General features: G+C 39.1%; 3 gene segments (V, D, J or C); all 3 read left to right on the plus strand.

Annotated features, from left to right (window-relative positions):
• The first annotated feature begins 5,485 nt into the window (after positions 1-5,485).
• LOC122444231 lies at positions 5,486-10,801 on the plus strand. The segment is given in 3 exon segments: positions 5,486-5,531; positions 5,753-6,247; positions 10,740-10,801. Coding segments are annotated over 3 exon segments (603 nt in total).
• A 989-nt stretch (positions 10,802-11,790) lies between these two features.
• On the plus strand, positions 11,791-12,405 carry LOC122444232. The segment is given in 2 exon segments: positions 11,791-11,842; positions 12,068-12,405. Coding segments are annotated over 2 exon segments (390 nt in total).
• Positions 12,406-16,933: 4,528 nt separating this feature from the next.
• LOC122444151 lies at positions 16,934-17,695 on the plus strand. The segment is given in 2 exon segments: positions 16,934-17,058; positions 17,212-17,695. Coding segments are annotated over 2 exon segments (399 nt in total).
• Positions 17,696-17,738: the final 43 nt, after the last annotated feature.

Raw genomic sequence — 17,738 nt, forward strand, 5'->3', positions numbered from 1 at the left:
CCTCCTGCCCTCAATATTTCCCAGCATCAGGGTCTTTTTAAATGAGTCAGTTCTTCGCATCAGATGGCCAAAGTATTGGAGTTTCAGCTTCAACATCAGTCCTATCAATGAACACCCAGGACTGATCTCCTTTAGGATGGACTGGTTGGATCTCCTTGCAGTCCAAGGGACTCTCAAGAGTCTTCTCCAACACCACAGTTCAAAAGCATCAATTCTTCAGTACACAGCTTTCTTTATAGTCCAACTCTCACATCCATACATGACCACTGGAAAAACCATAGCTTTGACTAGATTGACCTTTGTTGACAAAGTAATGTCTCTGCTTTTTAATATGCTGTCTAGGTTGGTCAAAACTTTTCTTCTCTGCTATATAATCATTAGCTCTGGGCTTAAAGAAGAAAAGCAAAAACAAAAATATTTTATGTGACTAAGACTAAAATTGTTTGTCCTTTTCTCTCCCTTTCTCCTCATTGGGAACCAGACTTCTTACCCCAACCTACCTAAGAATTAACTCTCTCAACATGGCTGAGTCAACTGAGTGAGCACACACACACAGAGAAGCAGCACATAGATCCATCTCATCATGAGAGTCTCAGACAGACCAAAAGTGAAAGCCCGTGGCTCATCCCACCACAGCTCCCATGGTCCTCTGAGAAAACCAGTTCTGACAGTTTATGATACCAGCTCATTCTGTTTCAATAAGTATGTCTTTGCAGATCATTTTATGCAACTATGTATACATTAACAGGGCTTCCCTGGTGGCTCAGTGGATAAAGAGTCTATCTGCAGTGCGGGAGAACCCTGTTCAATCCCTGGCTTAGGAAAATACCCTGGACAAGGAAATGGCAACCCGCTCCAGTATTCTTGCCTGGAGAATTCCATGGACAGAGGAGCCTGGTGGGCTACAGGCCATGAGGTCACAAAGAGTCGGACACGACCGAGTGATTAACACTGTACAGTAACACACACATGCACTCATATATGTGTACACATACATGGACACACAGAATTTGCCATGTAAGCTGGATTAATTTAATTTTTCCAACTTACCTTTTTATTTTCATTTAATAGTGTCCTGGAGATATTTCTATAATTGAAAAATGTGAACAGATGTACTTTATCCTTTTTGATACTGATTTAGCACTTTGAAACATTTTGTTATTTAATTAATTGTTCTCCTATTAATGCAGATGTGTTTCTGTTTCTTTGCTGTCATAGAGAATGTCTTATACATCTATGTACATACAATTTTATGTATGTAGAAGTGTCTATTTAATGAAATTTATGAAATTGTAATTGCTATGAAAGTGAAAGAAAGTCACTTTTTTTTCTAAAGAAGTGAAAGTGAAAGTTGCTTAGTCATGTCTGACTCTTTGTGACCCCATGGACTGTAGCCCACCAGGCTCTACTGTCCATGGGATTATCCAGACAAGAATACTGGAATGGGTTGCCATTCCCTTCTCCAGGGGATCTTCCTGACCCTGGGGTCAAATCTAGGTCTCCTGCATTGCAGGCAGATTCTTTATCTTTTGAGCTACCAAAGAACCCTAAAGAAAAGCACATATAAATGAAGACAGTAACCATTTGCCCTCCAAATGGTTTAAACAATTATACTTCAACTAACAGTGAATGAGCAGGTACATTTTGCATTCTCTACAAATTGGGGATTACTGCTGTTTTTTATTTTAAAAATCCAAACATACTTTACCTACATACATTTTTTTGAACCCGAGTGCTTTTAGGCAACTTTTTCCCCATGAATTGGCACTCTGTTGTTTAACACTGGCCATATCCTTATTTCTATTTTTTGATCATTTTTCTTTAAGGTTTTCTCTTTTTATTTGTAGAATTATTTCTATATCTTAGCATTTTGATTTTATATTTTTGCATATTTTATTCTAACATACAAACTTTTATTTTGCTTATGTATTAATGTGGTTGTCCTTAATTCTTACATTGTCAAGTCAAGTATTTATTCCACTTTGACTTCAAAGTAAAGAATCTGCCTGCAATGCAGGAGGCAAAAAAGACCAGGTTTGATCCCTAGATCAGGAAGATCCCCTGGAGGAGGAAATGGCAACCTATTCCAGTATTCTGGCCTGAAAAATACCTTGGACGGAGGAGCCTCGCATGCTACATCCATGGGGTTGCAAAGAGTTGGACATGACTGAGAGACTTTCACTGCTGCTTACTGACCCATACCATATGACTCAGAAAATATGATACAATTTCATAAAAAACACAGTGCACACTCACCCACAAATGCAGTTTACACAGACACTTCACTGCTCAGCATGCTTGTTGAGGATACCAGAAATGATAAGATGATATGTTCTTTATCTTCTGTTATCTTGGCTAAAAATGGTAAATTTTAAAGGTCATATTTTCATGTCTGACCAGGTCACCAGACTTATTTAAAACTTGATACTTACGCATACCCAATGAAATTGGGAGAAACAGAAGCATCATTGAAAGCAAGCCACTTTTCAGTAAGGAAATTCCGACATTTCCCTTCCCTGCTGCAGGTTTCTTAGCCTAGAGAAGGTGAAAACATGACTTCCTCACATTTTAAGTAGACTTAGAATGAAAGAGAAATTAACCCTGTGATATTAGGCTACTCTTATAGTTTTTACTATCTGAAAGTGACTAGAAAATCCCTGGAGTCTGCCAACATTTTAATTAAGGTCAAGGAAGAGCAACTCAACAGAGCAGGTTTCAGGGGACAATGGTGGAAAAGAGAAAACGTATTCTCAGAAGGAACATACCTCAACATAATAAAAGCTATATGTGACAAACCCACAGCAAGCATCACCCTCAATGGTGAAAAATTGAAAGCATTTCCTCTGAAATCAGGAACAAGAGAAGGGTGCCCACTCACCACTACTATTCAACATAGTATTGGAAATTTTGGCCACAGCAATCAGAGCAGAAAAAGAAGTAAAAGGAATCCAGATAGGAAAAGAAGTGAAACTCTCACTGTTTGCAGATGACATGATCCTCTACATAGAAAACCCTAAAGACTCTTCCAGAAAATTACTAGAGCTAATCAATGAATATAGTAAAGTTGCAGGATATAAAATTAACACACAGAAATCCCTTGCATTCCTATATACTAACAATGAAAAAGCAGGAAGAGAAATTAAGGAAACAATACCATTCACCGTTGCAACAAAAAGAATAAAATACTTAGGAGTACATCTACCTAAAGAAACAAAAGACCTATACATAGAAAACTATAAAACACTGATGACAAAACCCACTGAAATGTTGTGAAGTAATTAGCCTCCAACCAATAAAAAAATTAAAAAAAAAAAAAAAGAAAACTATAAAACACTGATGAAAGAAATCAAAGAGGATACAAACAGATGGAGAAACATACCGTGTTCATGGATTAGAAGAATCAATATTGTCAAAATGGCTATTCTACCCAAAGCAATCTATAGATTCAATGCAATCCCTATCAAGCTACCAACGGTATTCTTCACAGAACTAGAACAAATAATTTCACAATTTGTATGGAAATACAAAAAACCTCGAATAGCCAAAGTAATCTTGAGAAAGAAGAATGGAACTGGAGGAATCAACCTGCCTCACTTCAGGCTCTAATACAAAGCCACAGTCATCAAGACAGTATGGTACTGGCACAAAGACAGAAACATAGATCAATGGAACAGAATAGAAAGCCCAGAGATAAATCCACGAACCTATGGACACCTTATCTTTGACAAAGGAGGCAAGGATATACAATGGAAAAAAGACAACCTCTTTAACAAGCGGTGCTGGGAAAACTGGTCAACCACTTGCAAAAGAATGAAACTAGAACACTTTCTGACACCATACACAAAAATAAACTCAAAATGGATTAAAGATCTAAATGTAAGACCAGAAACTATAAAACTCCTAGAGGAGAACATAGACAAAACACTCTCTGACATAAATCACAGCAAGATCCTCTATGACCCACCTCCCAGAATGTTGGAAATAAAAGCAACACTAAACAAATGGGACCTAATTAAACTTAAAAGCTTTTGCACTGCAAAGGAAACTATAAGTAAGGTGAAAAGACAGCCCTCAGATTGGGAGAAAATAATAGCAAATGAAGAAACAGACAAAGGATTAATCTCAAAAATATACAAGCAACTCCTGAAGCTCAATTCCAGAAAAATAAATGACCCAATCAAAAAATGGGCCAAAGAACTAAACAGACATTTCTCCAAAGAAGACACACAGATGGCTAACAAACACATGAAAAGATGCTCAACATCACCATTATTAGAGAAATGCAAATCAAAACCACAATGAGGTACCATTACACGCCAGTCAGGATGGCTGCTATCCAAAAGTCTACAAGCAATAAATGCTGGAGAGGTGTGGAGAAAAGGGAACCCTCTTACACTGTTGGTGGGAATGCAAACTAGTACAGCCACTATGGAGAACAGTGTGGAGATTTCTTAAAAAACTGGAAATAGAACTGCCATATGACCCAGCAATCCCACTTCTGGGCATACACACTGAGGAAACCAGATCTGAAAGAGACACGTGCACCCCAATGTTCATCGCAGCACTGTTTATAATAGCCAGGACATGGAAGCAACCTAGATGCCCATCAGCAGATGAATGGATAAGGAAGCTGTGGTACATATACACCATGGAATATTACTCAGCCCGTTAAAAAAGAATTCATTTGAATCAGTTCTAATGAGATGGATGAAACTGGAGCCCATTATACAGAGTGAAGTAAGCCAGAAAGATAAAGAACATTACAGCATACTAACACATATATATGGAATTTAGAAAGATGGTAACGAAACCCTATATGCAAAACAGAAAAAGAGACACAGAAGTACAGAACAGACTTTTGAACTCTGTGGGAGAAGGTGAGGGTGGGATGTTTAAAGAACAGCATGTATATTATCTATGGTGAAACAGATCCCCAGCCCAGGTGGGATGCATGAGACAAGTGCTCGGGCCTGGTGCACTGGGAAGACCCAGAGGAATCGGGTGGAGAGGGAAGTGGGAGGGGGGATCGGGATGGGGAATACGTGTAACTCTATGGCTGATTCATATCAATGTATGACAAAACCCACTGAAATGTTGTGAAGTAATTAGCCTCCAACTATTAAAAAAAAAAAAAAAAAAGAAAAAACTTATTCTCTACTTGTACTCTACTGGGTTCAATCCGTGAGACTGTCAATAAGAAGAATAAAAAGAAAGTAAATTACTTTTCTACCTCTCCACAGGAGGGCAGTATTTCAAAAGGCAAAGTCATTCCCAGAATCAAAATAGAGTTTGAGGTTGGATGAAACGGGAGTGGGGGTGGAGGGTGAATGATTCAACTGGCTGACACACAGAGGTCTGTGCCTTTTTACTGAGATCAAAGTGGGCAGCAAGTGTTACTATATCCCAGAAAAGCCTCTTTCAGGAGGGAATCTTTCAAGGACAACTAAAATCAGGAGCAGTAGCCACCAAATGATAAGAAGAAAAGATGCGCCAGAAACTCTTGGTGTTGGTCTTTTGGATTCAACTGGCATGTGAGTTTGAGAAGTTACCGACTACATGAACAGAAAATCCTCAGCAGATGAAAAATAACCTTGAAGGCAGGTTATTTTATGGTAAAGAGTGAAAGGAAGTGTTAGGAAGGAAAGAAGAAAGGGAGAGAGCAAGAGAGGAACAAGGGAGAAAATAATCATTTCGGGCTGGGAAGGAGGCCCTATCTCCCTTCCCTGCTGCATTCTGCTTTGTTTCTAAACAGGGGAGAGCACCCAGCAGCTGGAGCAGAATCCGCAGTTTCTACGTATCCAGGAGGGAGGAAATGTCACCATGCACTGCAGCTCCTCAAGCACCTTCACCTTCTTTCAATGGTACAGACAGGAGCCCGAGGAAGGGCCTGTCCTCTTGATGACATTAACTAAACCTAAAGAAATGAAGGAGCAGAAGAGAATAAGGGCTCAGTTTGGTGAGGCAAGAAAGGACAGCTCGCTGCCCATCACTGCAGCCCAGCCTGGGGATGTGGGCACCCACCTCTGTGCAGGGGCACGGTGCTCCAGGGTCTCCTGCTGCCTGCACACAGACCCTGCTGCAGGCCCCCAGCCTCGCAGCTGCCTCACTCCTCCAGCTCCTCCTCACACATATTTTCCCATGGAGGAGAACCGTTTCTGCTGCCTTTCCAGAACATTTCCCACATGTGCTGGAGGACAAGATTCATCTGCTCTAAGACAAGCTTCTGGAAATGAAACTCAGTACTCAAGTGAGTGGGCTTCCCAGTGGTAAAGAATCTGCCTGCCAATGCAGGAGATGTAAGAGATCTTCTTATATCTTCTGGGTCTGGAAGATCCCCTAGAGTAGGAAATGGCAGCCCACTCCAGTATTCTTGCCTGGAGAATCCCATGGACAGAGGATCCTGACAGGCAAAGAGTCAGACACAACTGAGCACATGGGCATGCACGCACTTAAGTGAGTAAAAATAAAGGTTTACAAAATATCATATACTAAAGCATATACATGGAATCTAGAAAGATGGTACTGAGGATCCTACTTGAATTACAGCAAAGGAGACGCAAACATAAAGAACAGACTTTGGGACTCAGTGGGAGAAGGAGAGGGTGGGATGATTTGAGAGAACAGCACTGAAACATATACATTGCCATATGCAAAATAGACAGCCAGTAGGAGTTTGATGTATGACACAGGGACCCAAAGCTGATGCTCTGTAACAACCTGGAGGGATGAGGTGGGGAGGGAGGTGGGAGGGTGCTTAGAAGGGAGAGGACAGATGTATGCCTATGACTGATTCATGTTGATGTATGGCAAAATCCAATATTTACAGCTTCTCAGGGTAGGCAGTAGGGGTGAGAAGAAAGTCAATATGGAGGATATCAGACACAGTACATCCCAAAGACCATGGCAAGGAATGGTTAGTACAAGGAGACAGAAATGAATGATTTTGCAGCTTTATGCAGTTGATGAAGCTTCTTCATCCCCAGTCTGCTAAACCAGAGTAAAAGGCAAAAGTGCAGTAAAAATTAATTAGAAGAAGAAAGTTTCTACTTTTTGACAGAAAATGCCCCAAATGTACTCCAGTAATATCCAACTGTGTTCCCAAAGCAACATTCCCACTAGGTGGTTCTGAAGCCACTTAAGCATTAGCGGCAGTAGCCTATATTTGCTCAGAATTCGCTTGGGGATTACGGTTTGCATAACAGACATCAATAGCTTCAAGTTTTCAAGGCTGGAAGAAACTGGAAGCTGACAGCTTCCTCCATCTGGCAAGTCCTTCACTGGCCCATTTTTATACCTGAAGCATTCCTGGTTGTTCTTAAAGCAAGATGATACAATACGAAGCACATAGGTTTTGAAGTCATAATATCCCAGGTTTGAACCTAGGTCTTTGAATCCTGTCTTTGAGATTTTCTAGTTCTGTGTCCTTGGGCAATTATTCATCCTCATCTAAGCTTCCTTGTAAATACAGGTTAATAAGAACACCTATCTTGCTAAGTTGCTATGAATTAAATGAGACAACATTTTAAAAATGATATGAAGTCTCAAGTGCAATATGTATTCAATAAATGCACCTATAAATGATATTGTTATTAATTTTTCTAAATAAATACTATTTCTCCTGTGAAATTTTAGCTGACTTCTCAAGGAGGAATAAGCTAACCTCTACCAAAAATTCTGAATTCTCATTTTAGTAGTCAGGGAGGCAGACACTGTGAGTTGCCTACCTAATCACCATTCTCTTCTGCTTCCTTCTTAACAGAGCTTTCAATTTTGATTTGCACAACTGTATCCCAACTTAAAAAAAAATAACCACTACATTTCACATCTTTTCTTACAATGAGGGGTTGCATATAGCATAGTTCTGATCAATGAGTCATACTCAGAAACATGCTAGGGATTCTCTGTAATGTTTTTGCTCTTCTGGCACAGGCACCATAACTTCCTGTCCCCTTTCCAGTGATTTTCTTCCTGAAACATGGAAGTGATAACTCTACCGTGAAGGAAAGCACAATCATAAACTCCCTGCCTAATCCCATGCCTGATCACCCTTTAGACACCAGGTCAAATTCCTCCTCCAGATTTGTTTGTGTAGGAAAATTTTTAATAAACAAGTTTTTGGTTGAATTTCTTTGCTACTTATAGCTAAACATAATCCTAACTGTAGTTGGATGACATAAGATGGCTTTGTGATTTTGTGTGCATGTGAAAGAATGATACGAATAAGTACTATATTTTTACAAAGATACAAAGTACTATATTTATGCTGATCATATGTACTTCTTGAAGAGTTAATGTTCCTATAAATTTTTATTAAGAAAAAATTTATCTTCCATTTATTTTAAATTTTCTGTCAATCTCTTACACTCATGAGAGACTATGAAATTCAGCTTTTTATCCTAAGTCATAGACAATATCAATTTCCACGTAAATATTAACAAATAATAACAGTAGTGTTACATTTTTCTGAGTCCAAATATTATTTATCTTTATTGCTTCATATTACCCCAGAAACATACTCAGCAGACACCCCCTTAAGCAAATACATTCATTTTGAAGATTGCAAGGGCAAATATAAATTAAAAATAAGAAAAACACATTTCAATTCTGCCTCATATAGAAAGGGAAAGGCTTTGCTCCCTCCTTTTTCTTCGAGTATTTACTTTAGAAAATTTGTAATTATGACTTTTTTCTCTATCACTTTGAGATGTATGTAAACCTTTTAAAAAGCTAAATAAGTCTCTTGCCAGTTTTACAATCCAGAAATACTTGTCAAGCACCTGGGAGCCATCTCTTTGAAATGGACTCATCAAGGAGGACACCCTCACCTCGCAGTGTCTGAGGAGGGCAGGAGTCTAACCTCGGCTGGCACCTTACTCTAAGTTGTAAACTTTCCTTCTGTCAAAGAAACGGGCCATTTTCCCTTCAGGTAAAGGAAATCGGCAAGCACACGTGGCTACTCCAATGGCCAGGTAAAGGTCAGAAGGACTCTCGGCAAATGGTGCTGTCAAGTCCTCTTACCTGAGAACTAGTTATTATTTATCTTGAGGAATGCATAAAATGTGTTGTATTTGTTTGGCTATATAAAGGGATAAAAAATTTTTTATGTCTTTGCAGTATCTTTAATGGATAGACCAGGAAAAACACTATATTCTGATTTAATGTTTATTCAATAATAAAACTGTTTCCTTTCTTTTTTTACCCTTATGGAGAGGTGTTCTGGATTGGCAGGAAATTTTGGTTTTGTTTTCCCATGAAAATGGCCCGTGTCTTTCCATAATCACTGTTCTTACCTGTAAAAGGTGACATGACACTGTGAGAAGAGCGTGGGATATCTGTGCCTCTGCCACTTACTGGCTGTGGGGCATTATATGCCAATGTTGTGACCATCAGTTTCCTCATAAGTACTTTGGAAGTAAACAAGTAGCACTTACTTTACAGTGTTATTATGAGGATTAACAGTGTTTTGTGAATTGCCCAGCACAATGGATTAAAAAAATTAAAAGTTTACAAGGCAGAATGACAGATTCAATAAGATACATTAAAAACTTCATCTGAGTCTTGATATTCTGTGCAGCGAATGTGTAAAGAACACAGTTTCCACATTCAAGGAACTCGTTCTTGTGATGATGGAGAGCCAGTGACTAGTTCCCATAGCCATTGATCTCCATGGGCCACAACTTAAGAATCCCCTCACCTACAACCTCCATTCAGAGAAGTAATTTTTAAGAACAACTCAGACACTCTCCATGATCCTGAAGCAATCTGTGCCTTCGTGAAAACACACTGTGATGCTGAAGGCCACAGTCAAAAACCCTGGTTTGGGTATGGACTTCCCTGGAGGCTCAGATGGTAATGAATCTGCCTGCAGTGTGGGAGACCTGGGTTTGATCTCTGAGTTGAGAAGGTTCCCTGAAGAACAGAACGGCAGCCCACTCCAGTACTGTTGCCTAGAGAATTCCATGGACAGAGGAACCAGGTGAGCTACAGTCCACAGGGCTGCAAACACTACTGAGCGACACACACACACACACACACCCCTCTGTATATGAAGTGGTGTCAGTGCTAGGTTTTAGTCCAAATGGAGGCACTCTAAGTGTCTTTAGGCTTTCAGGATTAACAGTTGAAGGAAGAATGAAGATCTCTGAAACAGGAAGGGGACTAATAATTAGGGCCAGGGCAGAGGATGGGGAGCAAGAAAATTTCTGGACAAGAAAATTGTTCATAATGCGCTTGGTCCTGCTTTCTTATCACCAATTCTTATCTCCAAGCTTCAAAAATGAAGCTTGAAATCAAAACAAGACAATTTGTTTAATACTTCTGTAATTTTATAATTTCATGAATCCATATTTTTAGGTACCAGGGACCAATATGAGCTTTTATTAATTTGTCCAGAAATTCTTTTCAACCTGATTGTTTTTCTTTTCCAAACCATACTGATACCTCACATAAGAAGAGAAACACAAAGATAAGAAAAATAAAAGGAAAGATAGAAGCAAGTAAAGAAAAGGTAAATTATATATGGAAAGAAGAGGGTGGAGACATACGGAGTAAGAGAAAATGGCAGAAGACTGTTTAAACTGGAAGCCGTTGTCTATGTGAGTTTCTCACAGCAGCATTATTAACACTTGGGGCCAGGTGACATTTTTGTGGGAAGGGGCTTTCCTGTGCATTGGAGGATATTTAGCAGCATCCCAGGCCTCTGCTCACTAGAGACTAGTGATACCCTCTCCTTTCCCCAGTTGCGACAACCAAAAATGCCTTCAGACGCCGTCAAGTGTCCCCCGGGGGCAACTGGCTGTAAACCAACGGTTTATATGTTAAATTTATTGAGTAGAAACTTCTGCGAGATGATAGAAAGATAAATAACAAATGTTCATTGATAGGGGATAGATGATAGATGGACAGATAGACACAGTAGAGCTGAATATTTCATATAAATATTTCATCATATATATATATATGCTCATAGTATATATATCCTCAAAGTTTCTGCTCTCTCAATTTAACATATGGATCATCTAACATTCACTTCTTCAGTCCATTTTGTGTGTAATATTTCACATTTTATATGTATATACTACCAATATATGTTTTTCTAACATATATATAGATGTGAAAAAGACTGAGGAACTAAATATTTTCCTTTCTCCTATTATGACTATTTTTTATTTCAAGTGGCTAATTTTTCCTAGACTGTTACTGTGTCATTTGATATTAATACATTCAAAAAGTAAAATACATGGAGTGTAAAAATGCAAATGAGTCATATGTATTTGCATTATATATATTTGCATACTATATAATGTGTATGTTTCATATATATATATATGTCATCACAATCCAAAAAACTCTAAATTGGATCATATCTGACATTTTAGCTTGGCCAATATCTCTTATCTATGGTTCTTTATAGATAAGAAACCATTTCTTTCTTCTCCCTGTAAGGTATGGTCTCCCTATTCTTTACATGAATTATTCTATATATACTCAGAGTTTACAGAAATAGATTCCTAAACACTGAAAAGACAATCCTTCCATTACCCCCAACATCATAACAGACCCCACACACTCCCACAGACCACAGTGTGTAGAAGGACTAAGTCAGAGATGGGTGGAGCTCCCACTACACAGCTGAGTGATGACACTTAGGGTTGGCTTTGGTTGAATCTCTCATGAAAACAATCAGACACACAGGAACAGAATCAGTCCCATAATCAAGATATCATGAATACCAATATTTAAAGGAGCTTGACATCAAGGTGTGTCCCTGTAGCAGAAGAGTAAAGAAACATGAAGACACAAAGAAGAGTTTTGCTGAGTCTCCTATGGATACAGATTTGCTGTGAGTTAAGAACATCCCAGGGGGAACCTGAAGGAACATCAACATCACAACTAAATTTGGAAAGGAAAAAGGTGGGAGGGGATGATGGAGGAAGAGAGAGAACACGAGTCTCTTGGGCTGTGTCCACCGTGAGGATGGAAATAAGAGGAAAATGCCTTCCACTTGGAAACAGACAGTCATTGTTCAGGGACCCTTACCTGTGCCTATTTCTCTCTTTCTCAACAGGGCTCAGAGTGCAGATGAAGGTGGAGCAGAGTCCTGGGGTTCTGACCCTCCAAGAGGGCAGAAATTCTTCTCTGATATGCAATTATTCTACCTCCATAAGAAACGTGCAGTGGTTTCAACAAAATCCTGATGGACGCCTCATCTCCTTGTTTTACATAGCTTCAGGAATGCAGCAGGAAGGAAGGCTGAAATCCACCGTCAATAGCAAGGAGCGTTACAGTCAACTCTACATCAGAGACTCCCAGCCTGAGGACTCAGCCACTTACTTCTGTGCTGTGGATGCACAGTGCTCTGCAGACACCTGCAGCATGTACGCAAAACCAGAGTTGAGGACTTAACCCAACCCCCTGAGTGGAAGCAGATGCCCAATGGGATTAGAATTGAAATCTCATTGTCTTGCATCTCCTGATTCCTGCAGAAAGCATTTCTATAGAACTACAACTTGACACTGCAGAGTAGGCACATAAGCAGGTCTTCTGGAGATCTCTGTAACTAGGTAAAATCTATACATTGATCAACTCTTTCCTATCTGATTTTGTCTTTCTGGACAGAAGTGAGCAGCTGGTTCAGTGTAGAGCAGAACCCTTGACCCCTCCATCTCTAAGGGTATGGAAGCACAAGTCTCACCTTCTCTTCAGCATCTTTTTATAGCTTACACTGGTACAGACAGAACCCTGGGAAAAGCTCTACTTTTCTTTCCAAATACACTTAAATGGGAGTAAAAGGAGCAGAAGAAACTAAGAGCCACAATTAATATGAAGGTAGGGCAGAACTTTCTGCACACCAGACCAGAGACTCAGCCGCCTATCTTGTGTTGCAGTGACACAGGGCTTCCCAGGCACCTGAATTCTGAACCCAGATGTGTGTCTGCAGTCCGCAAACCCCACATGAGGTAGAGGTGTCTGAATGTTTTTACTCACACCTACATGGTATTAAGAAGTGACTCTGGATAAATCAAAGTGATATCACTTTCAAAAAAAATTCAAGGTGCTAATGAATATTCAACCAAGTAACTATCTCTTTCATTTCCTAAATAGAACTATCCCTAACCTCCTAATCCCTAAATCAGAGAATCAGTGATTCAGTAATTCCAGTTAGCAAATCTTTCAAACCTAATTTTAAGACTCTGTGTAAAAATGGGTATATTCAGCCTGAATGCTATTTATTCATAACCCATATTATTCTCACGCATGAAGGAAAATCATAGAAAGTCAAACCTTAAAGTGTCAATGAAAGACAATGCCATGCTCTGTAACACTTCACTTAATTTTATTTCAATGTCTTACAGAGCATTTAATTGTTAATTTTGTTCATATTCAATGGTATTTACTTATATCATTTGTATCATTATCCTTTTTGTTATGTTTTGGAAGACCATTGGAGAAAAGCTAATTTCCAGTCATGAGAATGCTATTTCATCTTGAGAAAATGAGTCACAATTTTTGTACCTCATTCAAGAATCCTCAGTTAAGGACATATTTTCAACCCACCATTATTCACAGGGTTTGTATATTCAATCATTCAACAAATATGCATTTAATATCTGTCAGGTACTGGATAAGGAGGTTTCAGTAAATAAAGAGTTCTTTCTCTTGTTGAATATGTAGCCCTGTGGCAAACAGATTTTTGTTATAATACAGTTCTTATAAAGTAAAAAAGGATGAAATTTGGTATTATAGAGACAAATAGATGTCAGTCAGAGAGAGCTTCCTGGATTGTGTGATGCCTCAGTTTGAAGCCTAGTAGTTTAATAGGAGTTAATCAGGCTAAAGACAAAAGAGAGTGGGAGGAAAGTGCTCCAATTTGAGGAAAACCATATACATGTGGGAAGCAAGACAGATGATGGCTAACTTAAGGCCAAAATATAATTTGCAAGTCATAAAACCCTTCATGCTGTGGGGGACTTAAACACTAACAGTTCCTAGAGTGAGCAGCCTTAATACCGTGACGTGATGTAGTAAAGGATGGAGGAACAGCAGTCCCCAGGCTCACCCGCACACTCGGGGTGCACAGGCAGGAACAGCTGCACTGAGGACCAGGGAAAGAGTCAGAAATTATTACTGAGGAGAAAGAAGTGTTAGTGCTCTAGAGACCCCATTCCTTTTAAATGCAGACAACATTCTGAAATAAGCTGTGCAAGATATCATAAATACATATGCATGAAACATTTTGACTACTGAATAAAAAATGACAGGTAATTTTAAAACAGGAGGAACAGTGAAATAACTAAGACAGAAAGATAAATGCTTTATGATTTCACTTATATGTGAAATCTAAAAAAAAAAACAGGACAAACGAACAAAGGTAACAAAACATAAACAGAGTCATGGATGAAGAGAACAAACAGGCATTGCCAAAGTGAAACAAGGGGCGAGGATGAGGAAAGAAAGAGGTGAGACAGATTAAGAGGCACAAACTTCCAGGAGCAAAATAAGTGAGGCACAGATGTGAGTTGTACAGTGGACATCTTAGTCTGGTAAAAGACGGTGACTAGAATTTTTGTGGTGAGTATTTTGAAATTCTGAATCACTATGTTGTTTAAAGGAGCTAACATAGTATTGTAGGTCAATCATACTCACAAATAAACAATCAGCTCATAGAAAAAAAGATCAGATTTGTGGTTACCAGGGACAGGAGGCAGGGGGAGACGGAATTGGATGAAGGCAGTCAAAAGGTACAAAGTGTCAGTTTTAAGATAGCTAACTAAGTACAATGAACGTAATGCACAACATAATAAATATGCTTAACACAGCTGCATTTATACATAAAAGTTGAGAGTAAATCCCAAGTGTTCTCACCACAAGGAAAAACATTGTTTTCTATTTATTTAATTTTGCATCTATATGAGATGATGGATGTTCACTAAACCTTCTGTGGTAATCATTTCCTGATGAATATGTCATTATACTGTACAGCTTAAACTTACACAGATCTGTATGTCAATTTTATCTCAATAAAACCGGAAGAAAAAAACAAAAGAGAGGAAATATACTTTTAAAAAAAAGTGCTATCTTAAGAGAACAAAAGAATGTCTGGCTATTCCAGTATAGCTGATATGGAATTATCTTCTAATTGTAAACCACTCCAAAACTGGGAAAACATATGAAGCAACTGTTTCCAAGGAGTGCAGACAGTGAAAGTTTGCCATTTGTGGGAGAAAGAAAGCCTGCAGAACGACCCCCACAGTCAATAGACATCTCCCAGGGGATTTTCTAACCTTCAACACAAGGACCTGGAGCCCCGCAGAGCAGCAGCTTGCTGTGTGCAAGAAACAGAGGTCAGAATTAGGGCTGGTGATATCACTGGAATTTGAGCAGAAAGGTGTTGGAGAGAAGTGAACTTCATAAAAAGGACCTTAAAATCTGTAGAGGGAGTTTTTTGAACCTACACAAGAGCTACACATGCACACAGAGAGAGAGAGACAGGGAAAGCCAGCACAAAACAGCTTTTGAAGGTCTAAAAACTCCAAGGAGATTTCAGAGACTTTGCTGTGTTGGGAAGACATAGGAGCTCTGGCTTTTCTAGAGTGAAGAATTTTGGTAAAAATGCCTTGCTCAATTGAGTCACCAGAATAAAAATCGTGGGCCAAAAGTAAAGGCTAATTCCTGGTAAAAAATAAATAAATAAATAAATAAGGAATAAAAAACATACCCTAACAGATATTCAAGTAAACCTCAACAGACTTCAAGTGATAATTTAACAAAGTTAATATATTTTTGACGAAGACAAAATAATCGAGCTCTGCCTCTTGCTTTTTTCAACTTTTTGTTTTGTATTTTAGTTGATTAACCATGTTGTGATAGTTTCAGTTGTACTGCAAAGTGACTCAGTTATATATACACCTGTATCTCTTCTTCCCTGGTGGCTCAGATGGTAAAGAATCCTACAGCAATGCAGGAGACCTGGGTTCGATCCCTGGGTTGAGAAGAAGATCCCCTAGATGAGGGAATGGCAACCCACCCCAGTATTCTGGCCTGGAGAATTCTGTGGACTGTATAGTCCATGGGGTTGCAAGAGTTGGACACAACTGAGCAGCTTTCACTTTCATAACTTTTGATATCAGAGAGTAAAAACATCTGTAGTATAAATTCACATATGGTTATTTTCTGAATCTGCAGCCTGATGTTTTATGAGGATTTTTACTTTCTCTCAATACTTTGCAGAATATAATCCACATAAGCAATAGGAATATATTTTTTAAAGAATGCCCGATTTCTCATTGTAAATCAACACAATCTGATGGTACTGCCAATTCTCTGGGAATAGCAAGGTCATGGGTGAGACCAGCTTAGAGGAGCAGAGGTTGAGTTAGTAGATCTTTGAAATATCAAATGATCTTCTCTGCTCTTTGATTTTCATATTCCTTTCACAAAGATTTCTTTCTCCATTACAGAAACAGACAAGTAGAGATGTTAGATTTGGCTGAAAAGGAAGATTTTACATTTTCTTTGTTTAAGAGAGTAACTCATGGTGCTTTCCTGATTTCAAACCTGAATAAATGGCAACAGCATTTACCTTCTTCTGACTTATTAACAGTGACTCAATCCTGTGCAGAGATTTAAATCTTAATCTCTACATTCTTACTGTGCATTTACTCTCTGATATGCACCGAATTTGTTTAATCTCATGCTCTTTTTATGCATCCGAGTCCCTCATAAGCACAGGGTATGAGAAGAACGTTTAACCAGAGAGTTCAGTAGCTAGAGATGTGACCACCAGATGGTGGTGCGCCTCTGCTGATCAGAACATGTGGCAGGTTCATTTGAGTGGGTTCTGAATGAATAGGCTTAGAGCAGAAGCAGTGCCTTTTTATTATTGGCTGGGTAGACAATGTGAGAAACCACTGTGACTGCTAGGAAAGAAGGGGGCACTTGGTAATAGAAGCAACTCTTCTGGCTGGAGACTGCAGATCCACAATTGATCCTAAATGGGGAAAACAATGAAGACACCCATTGGAGCTTTAATCACATTCTTGTGGCTGCAGCTGGACTGTGAGTTGAAGGTTTAAGGGAAATACAGTGTATTCATAGATATTCTTTAGATGCCAAGACTGACTTTATTCAGGTTTCTTCTAGTTATTGTAGAAAAGGAAAAGTAAAATCTGACAACCCTTCTCCTTTCTCTGACTTCTGCTTTCTCCATAGGTGTCAGCCTGGGAAATGAGGTGGAGCAGAGTCCTTCTACCCTGAGTGTCCAGGAGGGAAACAGCTGTTTTATCACCTGTACTTATACAGATGTTGCCTCAAGCTACTTCCCTTGGTATAAGCAAGAACCTGGAAAAGGTCCCCAGCTCCTTATAGACATTCGTTCAAATATGGGTAAAAATGAAGGCCAGAGACTGACTGTTTTATTGAATAAGACGGCCAAACATCTCTCCCTGCACATGACCACCACTGAACCTGGAGACTCAGCTGTCTACTTCTGTGCAGCAAGGACACAGTGCTTCCCAGGCATCTTCTGTCTGTACTCAAACCTGTGACTGGGGCAGCCCCCTTCCTTTGGCACAACCTTCAAGTTATAGCATTTGTCATAGTGTTTCTCTACAAGTGGAAACTAATGTATCAGACATGAAAAACAGAATAAGAAGATTAGGTTTCATATGATACAGAAAGTGTTAAAACACATTCTGTTGGATGACTATTGCTTACTGAATTCTTGAAGGGAGTTAGGT

The sequence above is a fragment of the Cervus canadensis genome, chromosome 6 (assembly GCF_019320065.1).
Source record: "Cervus canadensis isolate Bull #8, Minnesota chromosome 6, ASM1932006v1, whole genome shotgun sequence".
In the NCBI taxonomy this organism is placed as follows: domain Eukaryota; kingdom Metazoa; phylum Chordata; class Mammalia; order Artiodactyla; family Cervidae; genus Cervus; species Cervus canadensis.